This window comes from Chiloscyllium plagiosum, unplaced genomic scaffold, assembly GCF_037043375.1.
Source record: "Chiloscyllium plagiosum isolate Xiang-an unplaced genomic scaffold, Cpla_swu_hap1 HiC_scaffold_39, whole genome shotgun sequence".
NCBI classification, from domain to species: Eukaryota; Metazoa; Chordata; class Chondrichthyes; order Orectolobiformes; family Hemiscylliidae; genus Chiloscyllium; species Chiloscyllium plagiosum.
In genome coordinates this window covers 30,367,545-30,380,066 of record NW_028270177.1, presented here as the reverse complement: position 1 = coordinate 30,380,066, position 12,522 = coordinate 30,367,545, and the positions used below count along the sequence as shown (strand labels likewise).

At 45.8% G+C, this 12,522-nt stretch overlaps 1 protein-coding gene across 9 annotated transcripts in view; it reads left to right on the top strand.

Moving 5' to 3' along the window:
• The window catches only part of LOC122541051 (multiple C2 and transmembrane domain-containing protein 2-like), a 487,119-nt gene that overhangs the window by 241,275 nt on the left and 233,322 nt on the right, over positions 1 to 12,522 (top strand). For all 9 annotated transcript variants that reach the window (XR_006309501.2, XM_087981162.1, XM_087981161.1 and 6 more), the window contains one exon: positions 2,132 to 2,170. Coding sequence is in view for 8 of the 9 variants with exons in the window: in XM_087981162.1 (XP_087837288.1) it covers positions 2,132 to 2,170 (39 nt within the window). In the remaining variant the exon portion in view is untranslated. The remainder of the gene's footprint in view (positions 1 to 2,131; positions 2,171 to 12,522) is intronic.

The following is a 12,522-nucleotide window of genomic DNA, read 5'->3' as shown; positions in this document are numbered from 1 at the left end:
TTGCTGTTGGTTTATTAATGATCTGGTATTGACACATGGGTGCGTCCTGGCTGCTCTGATTCCCCCCCTGATCCCAGTTGCTGTGAGTTGAGCTATTATTGCCTGGTTTCCCTGTAGCTGCTTGGTGTCATTCCCCATGGTTAATGGGATCTATAACCAAGAAGAGTAAGGGGACGCTTATTTTCACTAAGAGGATGATGGAGGTCTAGAATTCACTGTGTGAAAGGTAGGGGAAAGCAGGAACACTTACCGCATTTCAAATATGTGGCATACATTTTGAAAAGCCATAACTTACAGTCCAGGAAGCAGAGAGTGAGATTAGGCTGGATGGCTTCTTGTACAGCAAGGATGGGCTGAATGGCCAGCTTCCATGCTGTAAAATTGTTATAGTTGATGTCAGCTTCGAGATTATCCTGCTGTTTCAGCATTCATGTAAAGTAGTGTCTGGGTGTAATTGACAGTGTAGCTTAGTTTAAACAAATAGCAGTCATGATTTGCAGTCCATACACAGCCTTCCACATTCAGTCCCTTCAACACCGACGCACAGCAGCATCAGTGTGTACCCTCCAAGAGGTGCACTACAATAACTCACTGGAAATCCCTTACAGTCTCACAGCCTCTTCTACACAGCAGATACGTGGGAACACCACCCTCTCCAGCTTCCCCTCCAAGCCACCCGCCATCCCGATTTGGAAATATATTGCCGTACCTTCAGTATCGCTGGGTCAAAATCCTGAAACCTTCCCTGAGAGCACTGTGGATGTACCTGCACTAGTGGACTGCAGCAGCTCAAGTAAATAACTCCCCACCACCACCTTCTCAAGGGGCAGTTGAAGATGGGCAGCATATGTTGGCCTAGCCAGGGAATCTCGAGTCCAATAAATGAATAAAAACTTCTGCGTGTGTTAAGGACAGGTGGGTGGTCTTGAAGGTGGGGAGTTGGGCTTCATGTTGTGTTCAGTATGCCTCCAGCCTAGTACTGATGGTGCACTCTTTATAGCTTGTGAAGCATCAACCTTCAAGCACTTTCTAATCTGGACATTCGATGACTATCTCCCATCACTTAAAAAAACAGGCAGAGTGTTGTGTATATGGACTGTGGACCATAAGACTGGTGGCAGTGCTTGCTCAGTAAACTAACATGAGTCTGCCAGTTGAACATCTTAACTGCGCAGGGCCAGTACTGGTGGGGGAACTGCAGCCTAACGTTATTATGAACCTTAATTAAAATAAAGCCCAATCTCCGCTCTGACTCTGAGTGCCAGTTCGGACCCTCCTGTCGATTTACTGAGGGTATTTACTCTGCTGTTCCCGCTGAGGGGAGATGATTATCTTCCGTGTTCCTGAGGAGATTGGGATTGCAGCAGGTTTTCTGAATGGCACTTGGCAGATTCCAGGATGGTGGTGGCATGTTTTGAGATCCTGGAGGTTAATTTGCACTGGATTTGCCCGTCCAAAAAAATTAGCAGCATAACCATGTATTGTTGCTGGCAGCATAATCGCTCGTCATCCTGCTGTTAAATCCCAGCATTAAAAAACCAGCAGAACAGAAAATGACAGCAGTGTAATTAACAAAAAGGGAATCACACCAACCAGGTCTATCTAATTAGAAAAACATGAACCAGTGCAGAAAGCCACATGACTGGCACAAGAAGGTTAAGTGACATTGTTTGGAAAGGTTTGTATTTATACAAGACTAACTAAACCTTCATTTTCATTAAGCCTTGTAGCTTCAATATGTAGATTTAACTCGGGGAATCCGTGTTTGCTGATACAATGTGCATTTATAATTAACATTGTAACACATCTCAATACGTGTCACTTGAGAGCAATCAGTCAAAATGTGATAGTAAAAGTATCCGAGCCTTGTAGGGAAGCCTGGCTCCGGTTAGCTGTGGAAGCAGCCCTTTTGCAGGCTCTCGTGGTGTTGCTCAGAAACGCCAGCGTAACCCTCGCTGCGATTTATTTGCAATTATTTATTCGGATTCCAGAGCAGCTTCGGTGCGTGTTCTCTGTTGTTAGGCAAGACCAATCCCTTCAGAAACGGCTAATTTGTCATTAACAACTGCATTCCTCTGTTCATTCCCATCTCCTGCATCCTGTGCCACCTTGCATCCCATCTGTTCACCAGGCCGGTCCAGTCAGGAAGAAGCGAGGGACGCAGACAAAGGTAAAATCTTAAGTCTTTTATTGATTGTTTTCTTAGTTTGATGCTTTTGTCAGCCAAATGTTTCTAAAAGAAACAATTTATTGACAGTGTCAGGAATTTTGTTGAGTCTATAGACAACGTAATGTTTGTCATGTTGATTCACCATTTGCTAATTGAGTGGCCAGCACCATTATTACCAAGTATCACAGAGAGTTTTAATTTGTGCTCATTCCTTGCATTAGGTTGTTCGGAAACAGCCGCTCAGGAAGTTTCCAAGGGTGAATGTTCCATCTTAGTCCCTCAAACAATTCTGATACATGTTGTCAGCAAATCACTTGCATTTTCGGTGAACTAAACGTTTTTTTTGTGGCAGTGATTTGCCAGGGTAGGGTTTGACACTTTGATTCGATGTATTCCTGGGGATTAAATCATGTGATCCATGTCCACATGACCTCTTTATAGTTTCTGATCATGTGACAGTTTCCAGTTCATGCTACATTTAATGCCGAACAAAAGAGGCCCATATTGTTGAGGGTTATTTGCATTAGGAGTTCAGTTTACACTTGCAGCAAGTCCTGTGCCAGTCTTGAGCGCCTGGGTCAAAGGTCACAGCATGATTCCGATAGGAATTCCCACTGACTAGGGGATTGTAACCAGTTTCCAGGCAAGGTCCACCGATCCGCAGCTCCAGGCAGCATGCTCTAATCTGTTTATTTCCTGGATGAGGAGTGAGGAACGGGCTCCCCACTCTAGTGACACAACTTCTTGGTTGGTTGCAAAAATGCCTAAAAAAGCCACATTGGACTCTTGACAGTGGTAGGCCCAGAGCCTGGACTCTCAGTGGTGGTAGGCCCGGAACTTGGACTCTCAACGATGTAGGCGTGGAGCCTGGATTTTTGGTGGCGGGGGTGCCCATCACAGAGTTTCCTGGTGATGGTGGACCCAGTGCCTGGGCTCTTGGTGGGAGTCTTCGAGTACTAGAACACCTTTCAGAGACCCTGAAGCTATGCTTTAGACCCCAATCTGAACAGAAGGTGAACTCTTACTTGAGTAATTTCTTTTTATCCTCATTGTACATCAAAATGGTGTAGGATTGAGGCGACAAAATACCTTTCCCTGTATCTTTAAGATAGATGTGATAATAAATAAATCATTCATTCAATCTAGTGAGCCTCCTGAACCATTGAAATACAAACATATCACCAGGTACGTCAAAGTGAGCTCATAGAATCTTTGCACACTACATCGAAATGACTGCGTGTTAGGAGGGATTATCTCACCTGTCTTGTACTGAGGCCAGCCTGGAGGCTGGGGAAGGTTGACAGCATTGGAGTGAAGGAGCTGTAGGTTTATGGTGTGTTCTTTGGATTTTTACCAGCAGGCACCTGTGTGTAGGGTTAGCAGGAACTACTCAGTTACATATCTCTACACGTGTGCCTGGAGGTGTCAAACTCATGACAATCACCCCATTCCTCTGCTTCCACCAATATGTGCATCTTCAGAGCTAACTGCCATTCCCCACCAAGTCCTGCTGCTATAGAAACCTTTGTTTGTGTTTCCGATATCTCTAGATTTCACTGTTTTAATGCCTTCCTCAACTGGCCTCTCATGCTGCACTATACAATGTGCTGTAATACCCCGATCATTTCAACTCCCAATCCTGTCTCTCTCTGCTGCAGTCTTCCTGGGCAGTAAGTACTGGCCCAATCAGTGAAGGCCCATAATCCCTGAGTGAGTTAACAGAAAAATCAGAATGGGACTAGATTCTTCATATTCAGTTGTGTGAGTGTTGAGTATCATCCACCTATTGTTTGATGGTGCAGAGTTTTAGTATTGTTGGAAAGAGAAACATGTTGCTGGAGTTTTTTGTCCTGCACTCCTCAGGACCAAATGCAAGAATGCCAAAGTTCACAGAATCACCGCCATTTATTATGGAAGAGAAAAGATAAAGGTATAGTCCTCACAATCCCAGAGAACTACAGGGCTCCTCCTCTCATTCGAGAGAGATGACTCATGGTGAATTTAACTGATGGCCACCAAGATTCGGTGAGGGCAAGAATGAGGCAATGGGACCTTCGTGGTGATCTTAGCCAATACAGGGATTGACCCTGTGCTTTTTGCATCACTCTGCATAGGGAGCCAGCTGTCCAGCCAATGGAGCTAACTGACCCCGAATTACAAGAGAAAAGGGCACTGATTGATTGGCATTGCTTCTGCCGATCTATGCCACCATGCCACGTTAAAGGCACCTCATCCTAACCTTTTTCTCCTGTGGGATAAATTTGTGTGACCTTTTGAAATTTGGCATTCTTGCATTTGTCCTGAGGCATGCAGGACTTTAGCGACGTATCTCCTGTCAGCACTAATCATTCATCACCTCATGGTCTGGGATCCTATGTTCCTATAAAGAATAGAAAGTGCTCACGAAAACATAAAAAGCCCGGATAATATCTAGATATTTCTCCCACCGTTTCTTGCAGCCTTGTCCAGGAGATTCCTAAACATTCTTGGAGAGTCTGGAATCCTGGCAGTGCTTCAGGATTGACTTGGAGAGCAGGGTTTGTCACTCTCCACCTTGTGTCTCTGTTACATTATTGAGCTTTAAATAAGTGAAGGAATGCGTGTAAGCAGAGGAGAGAATGTGTTTTTGGATTGCTTACAGATATTGCTCCATTAACCACAAGTTAAACCGTGTATTTAAGTTGAGAATGCAGAGCATGGACAAGAATTACATGAGCATATATAATTTGAGAGAGTATATAAATTGAAATCAATATTATATGTCAATTAGAAAAGCAAAGTTTAAAATCTGAAATGAAAGCAAGGACTGACAGCATCGTGCCTTAGCACCAGGGATTCAGGTTCGATTCCAGCCTCGGGTGTCTGTCTGTGTGGAGTTTGCACTTTCTCCCTGTGACTGTGAGAGTTCCTCCAGGTGCTCCGGTTTCCTCCCACAATCCAAAGATGTGCAGGTTAGGTGGGTGGGCGATTTAGCATGGCCAATAGTGTCCAGGGATGTGCAGGCAGGGTGGTTTAGCCTTTGGAAATGCAGGGTTACAGGGATAGGGTAGGGGGATGGATCTAGGTGGGATGCTTCTCCGAGGCTCTGGACACAATGGGCTGTGGGGTGGCACGGTGGCTCAGTGGTTAGCACTTCTGCCTCACAGCGCTAGGGTCCCGGGTTCGATTTTCACCTTGGGTGACTGTGCAAACTCCACACAGACATTGTCCCTGTGTCTGTGAGGGTTTCCTCTGGGTTCTCTGGTTTCCTCCCATAGTCCAACTGTGTGAGGGTCAGGTGAATTAGCCATGCTAAATTGCCCATAGTGTGAGGTGCATTAGTTAGGTGTAAACATGGGGAACGGATCTGGGTGGGTCACTCTTCGGAGGGTTGGTGTGGACTTGTTGGGCTGAAGGGCCTGTTTCCACACTGTAGGCAACCTAATCTAATCTAATAGCCTGCTTCTACATGGTAGGAATTTTATGATTCTGAAAGTGCACTGTGGGTATATTGAGATTTGTGTAGATTAATGGTGTGGCACGGTGGCTCAGTGGTTAGCACTGCTGCCTCACAGCATAAGGGTCCCAGGTTCGATTCCAGCCTTGGGCGACTGTCTGTGTGGAGTTTGCACATTCTTCCTGTGTCTGTGTGGGTTTCCTCCGGGTGCTCCGGTTTCCGTCCACAGTCCAAAGATGTGCAGGTCAGGTGAATTGGCCAAGCTAAGTTACTCATAGCGTTAGGTATACTAGTCAGAGGGAAATGTGGGTGGGTAGGTTACTCCTTGGAGGGTCAGTGTGGGCTGGTTGGGCCGAAGGGCCTGTTTCCAGGGAATCATCATCAAAAAGAACAAGATAATAGTTTCACTTGATACTTAACTGATCCCATGTTTCTCCTGAAGCTGTTTGACCCTGTTACCTTTTGAATAAAAATTTGATATAAATGTACATTATAAATGTTTTAACAGGCACTCTGGTTCCCTCAGCTGTGTAAATAGAAATACTGAGTTCAGTAAAAGTTTGGAAGTTTTGCTGAAGCATTTACAAGTTACTGATTATGCCTCGATTGGAGTAATATGTTCCATTCTCTGGATCATACTTTTGGAAAGATGGCCAGAAGCAGATTAGGCATCAAGACAGGAGAAGCTGGCATTGTTTGCCTTAGAACAGAGAAGGTGAAGGTAGATTCAACAGAGGGTAATGAAATGCTTCAGTAGTATTTGGGGTGGCACGGTGCCTCAGTGGTTAGCACTGCGGCCTCACAGCATCAGGGGACTTGAGTTTGATTCCCGCCTCGGGCGACTATCTGTATGGAGTTTGCATTCTCCCCGTGTCTGCGTAGGTTTCCTCCGGGTGCTCCGGTTTCCTTCCACAGTCCAAAGATGTGCAGGTCAGGTGAATTGTCCATAGAGCTAAGTGCTGAAAAATGTGATGCTGGAAAAGCGCAGCAGGTCAGGCAGCATCCAAGGAGCAGGAGAATCGATGTTTCGGGCACAAGGCCTTCTTCAGGAAACCCGAAACGTCGATTATCCTGCTCCTTGGATGCTGCCTGACCTGCTGCGCTTTTCCAGCAACACATTTTCAGCTCTGATCTCCAGCATCTGCAGTCCTAACTTTCTCATAGTGCTAAGTGCATTAGTCAGAGAGAAATGGGTCTGAGTCGGTTACTCTTCCAGGGTCGGTGTAGGGAATCTCCAAGTAAGGCAGGACTGTTTCCAATAGTAGCAGTGTTGGTAACTGGAGGTCAGGCAAATATGTCTCACAAATCTTCCCGCCCATTTTATTTTTCATTTCATGGGGTCATGTGGATGTTGTTAACATTTGTTGCTCGTTCTTCATTGCCCTTGAAGTGAATGACCTGCTAAGCCATTCCAGAGGGCATCTACGAGTCAGCCACTTTGGGTCTGGAGTCACAGGTAGACCAGACTGGGTAAGGTTTTCTTCCCTAAAGGACACCAGTGAACAATTCAGGACACTGCCTTGATCATCAATACTCAGGCCGGTTTTCAACTCCATGTTTAAATTTAGATTTGAAGCGACCTGCAAAAGAAGCAAGGGTGAAGTAAGGAAATCTTTTTTCACTCATGAGTCCTTTGGGGATGGAATGTGCCGTCTGGAGGTGTGATGAGACATGTTCAAACGAAGGGCATTAGATGGTTATTTGGATACAACGAATGCACATGGCTATGGGGGAGAAAGCAGATTGGCACTAGGTAATGATGCTCCATTGATGATGGGCCGAGAGGCCGGCTCCTGTGTTATAGCCCTTGTGTGATTAATTAGACCATCGTACGACCGCAAGAAATAGGATCCCGAGTAGGCCCTTTGGCCCCTTGAGCCTCTCCTCCTTTGCAAAAATGATTTGAGTGGGATTTGTGCCCACAGTCTCAAGGAGTTAGCTTGGGCCTCTCTATTACTACTTCAATGACGCTACCACCTTCCCCTGTGCAGTAAGGTGGAACAATTCCAACTTCTTTGATCAATACTGGATTACCAATCTGCAGCCAGCCCAGTCCAGTGCGTCATTCACTGGCTTTCACATTCTGTGGCTCAACCTGTTATTGGTCCTGCTGTGCTAAACGCTTTTGAAATGTCAGTGTACGGTGTGTGTAAACACAGAGAAAAATTCCATGGTGTGCACTAGGGGTTTGGAGATATGACTAAGCAGCTGGTTGGAGAGGTGGGAGAGAAATAGCGAGGGCAAAGGGTTGAAGGATAAAGGTCTTTTCAGCTGAAAATTGAGGACAGGCAGAAGTTCAGAACTGACTGTCGGCTCGAAAGAATGGACTGGTAGGTGGGGCTGGAGGAGATTGGAAAGTACAAAAACAAGTGGTTCACTCAACATGTTTCTGCCTGATGAAGAGCTTATGCTCGAAACATTGACTCTCCTGCTCCTCGGACGCTGCCTGACCTGCTCTGCTTCTCCAGCACCACGCTCTCGACTCGCATGTCTCTGCCGGGGTTTGTACTCCACACAGACCTCTCCAATTTTTTTTTTTACAGAATCCCTACAGTGTGGAAGCAGGCCACTCGGGCCATCGTGTTCACACCGACACTCCGAGCAACATTCCCCCATCTCCATCCCCATCCCCCTCCCCTATCCCTGTAACCCTGCATTTCTCATGGCTAACCCACCTAGCCTGCACATCCCTGGATGCCTTGAGAAATTTAGCGTGGCGAGTTCACCCGACCTGCACATCTTCGGACTGTGGGAGGAAACCCACACAGACAACGGGGAGAAAGTGCAAACTGCATACAGGCAGTCGCTCAAGAGTGGGTCCCTGGCCGTATCAAAATACCTGCACCCACGCTGCATCCCTGTATTCTCTGCCTTGTATACGCATTAATGTTGGAGCAGGCACCAAGACAGGAAGAGTGGCCGGTCAGTTGTGAGTTAGAATAGAAACTTGTTAAATTGGCTAAAGGCCAAAGAACGGTGGATTGTTGGAAGACAAATTGCTGGAAAATCTGAGCAGGTCTGGTAGCATCAGGTGGAGAGAATTGTGGAGGTTCGGTGACCCTACTTCAGAACACTGGAGCAGTTCTCTTTTCTCCGCAGATGCTGCCAGACCTGCTGAGTGTTCTCCCCAGCCAGTTCTGCTTGGTTTATGCGGGAGAGAGGAATTCAGAAGCTGAAAGAGACGTGAGGGAGTTGGTATGTGACTGCAGAGAGAGGTCGTAGAGCCTGCTGCACGTCATATAGTGGGGCTTGACTGAGAGATCTTGTGGTGCAGTGGTAGTGTCCCTACCTATGAGCTAGGAAGTACAGGTTCAAGTCCCACCTGTTCCAGACATATGACAAAACATTTCTGAACAGATTGATTAGAAATATCTACAGTGAGAGGCTGATTGATGAGGGCAGTGTGACATGTGATCTGGTGTTAGCAAAAACACAAGCGAGAGGCTGGTGGCTATTTCCTACTTAATTTTAAGCAGCTTCTCTTTTGGTCCCAATATCTTTCATTTTTGTTTGTGTCACTTTGGAGCCGATTGTTTTGATTCCTTTTAATTTATTTTCACTTGCAACTCAAAAGCTTCCACGTTTCCTTCAGTTTACTGCCCTGAGATTAGTCCTTTGTGATTATTTTATAGATTTTGTTTGGCTTCAGTTGGAGTATGGAGGCAGTGGCTGATGGTATTTCAGCAAGAGTGGGGCTTGAACCCTGTGCTGCTGCTGTTAGCCTGATCTGTACACTAGCTGTCTAGCCAGCAGAGCTAAACCGAACCTTTCCCCAACCCCACCATTCATTAGAATATTTCTGTCCTTCGACCTTCGCAGTCTGACCTAGAATGCTGCTGTGCTTTGGTCATTCAGTCCTGGGTCAGTGATCACTAGAGGGCAGTATTCAACCAGCATTCAGTGACCTGAGCCACTTATTCATTGAGAGTTTGCTTTTCAGCTAACAGAGATTAATAATGATTTTTAACAAAATCCATGTTAGTTCCATTATGTCTGACAGCTCCTTCATTCCTTCCTTTTGTAATTCTCTATTTTAATAAAGCTTTATCGATGACAAATACATGATTATGTTAACGAAGGCATGTCTAAAAGATTACTACATTTTGGATTAGTGGTGCTGGAAGAGCACAGCAGTTCAGGCAGCATCCAAGGAGCAGCGAAATCGACGTTTCGGGCAAAAGCCCTTCATTTTACCTAAAAGATTACTACATACTGCTCCTGTCCTTAATTAATATAACGTACAAGATATAGTTCCCAAATGTGAATTTTGCCCCAAATATTCTACTTTGGAACTGTTCACATGCATTAAAATGAAATATACAGTCTTGTCAGCTTTTTCTTAAATGTTCGAAAGTTGGAAGGGAATTGCAGGAGGGAGGCTTGTCTCTTTTACGCAGTGAAGGGTTTTTAGCTGTCAATTGTTCCTGGATATATTTCCAACTTTTGGATATTCCAGCACTTAACGTGCATCAGAGGAAGTTGGAGAGCAGCGCAGATATCAGCAGGTTAGAAAAACGCTGCTAAAATTAGCACAGCGTGGCATGTTAGCCCACTCCAAGCAATATTAGTCAGGTATTTGTGTATTTAAGTGGTCTAGACTCAAGTAGATAGACTCTAGTCAATAAACATTGACAAGGGCTTAGCATTTGCGATATTGGTCTTAGGATTTGGGGTGGCAGAGCCTGGCAAATTTGGGAACAGGCAAATAAATTGGGGCCAAGTTCCGACTTTCCTCGCAAATTAATCTGTGGCTAAAAAAATGTTAGCTTTGGAGTTACAGTGTAATTGAAGGGATCTGTGCTTGTGTACACACCAGGATGGAGTGTGCTGACATTCAACCACGGCTTTGGATGTGCAGTGGGTTCTCACGAGAACTTAGAAGCATTTTGCCTTTGGAAGGTGCTGAACACCCGAGTGACGTTGCTACTGGCTGCTTTCTGTGAAGCTTGAACGCATCACTTCGCTTGATAGCTGCCCAAATGGTGCATCCATTCCCAATGCAAACAAGGCTACAATACTGGGCAGCACGGTGGCCCAGTGGTTAGCACTGCTGCCTCACAACACCAGGGTCCCAGGTTCAATTCCAGCCCCGGGCGACTGTCTGTGTGGAGTTTGCACGTTCTCCCCGTGTCTGCGTGGGTTTGCTCCGGTTTCCTCCCACAGTCCAAAGATGTACAGGTCAGGTGAATTGGCCATGCTAAATTGCCCGTAGTGCTAGGTGGATTAGTCAGAGGGGAATGGGTCTGGGTGGGTTATTCTTCGGATGGTCGGTGTGGACTGGTTGGGCCGAAGGGCGTGTTTCCACACTGTAGGGAATCTAAATAAATACCCAAGCTGGACTAAAATTCCAAAGAAAGTTGCTGAGAGTTTTACATTGAGGATAAATAAAAAGCCTGATTCTGTTGATGCTTTAAAAATGCATTAATAGCCTCCTCCATAATCAATATCCTTTGTATTAGGTCTGACTGAGGGAATACTGCTTCTTGAAAACTATGGGAGCAAGTTTCTTCGGAACATTTTATTTCCCCTGCATTTTCAAGAAATTTACTCAAGTAGTTACTTTGCAAATGTTTACATCAGGAGAGTTTCTGAAAACAAACATGGTTAACCTTCCACCGACAGCAGGGAATGGGAGAGGAATATAAAGTGCAAAGCAAATTATTTTATCAAGGAATCTGAATGTAATTATATGATGTGAATGACAACATAAACTTTAGAGTTACCTCTAAGGATCTGGCGTTGAAGCAGTCGGAATGCTGCCCTGTTTTATAACATACCAGACCCCTGAAGACCTGTTGACTAACTTCGATTGAAATTGTAATGACGGTTTCTCGGGGCCCTGCTAAATGAGGTCATTGCCATTTAAATTGTCACCTGTGCCTCTTCAAACATAGATACAAGCTGCTGGCCTTCTGAATATCAAAAGACACTGGAAACTATCATTCCTTGGGCAAATATTGCTTTTGCCTTACTTGCAGAGGCTTGAATTGCTCTCTGGTGTTTTTCAAGTTATTTTAGACGTGAGCTTCAAGGCTTGAGCCCTGAGAGTGCAGCTCTGAGATCTTCAAAGTGTCCTGGGAGGGAGGAGGGGGTGGGAAGGGCGCAGGGAGGGAAAGAGAGGAGGCGACGGGAGGGAAGAGAGTGGGGGAGGGCAGTGTCGTCTCTCTCAGCGATGAGAGTATGTCGACATTTCCCAGCATCAGCAGCAATAGACCAGATGTGAGAACGTTATAAAGAGGCTGTCAATAGATCTAGCCGGTGTGGAGGCTAACTCCAGCTCTCTCTGCCTGCAATCCCCGCCACCCCCCCCCCACTCTCATACTGTTCAGCCATATGGAAGCAATCTTCATCTTCTACCAACCCCCCACACCCACCCTTGGCCCTTTAATGGCTAACTTTGGAATCCATTTTCACGAGTCTCGAAGGGCTGAGGGGAGCAGTCTCATGAATTGACCAGATAGAAGTCACTTCCAAGATAAACATTCGATTTAAAAGTTAGACATACCAGGCTGCAGATTTCTTTTGACATATTTCAGAGAAAAATAAGCACTGCTATCCATCTTCAGCAGATGCCAGGCATCAGCAGGATACCTTTGATCCTCTTTGAAAAGTTATTCCCCCCCCCCCCCCCCCCCCCCCCCCTCACAAAAGTATAAATCCACAAGTGTTCTCCTACACTGGAGGGTTCAGCCCCTGCCCTTTGAAGTTTGACCCTAAGAACAGCCCACGGCCTTCGCTGTAAACACTGCCTTTCTTTTTATATCACGCCTCCCGTTACCTCAGGAAGTCCAAAAGGCTTTGTGGCCCAGGATACGTCCAAATTGCAGTCACTTGAATAATGTGGGGTGTTCAGCACTCCATTCACACAGAGAAAGCTCCCATTAAGACTGGTGTGACAGTGATTGGATAGGGACCC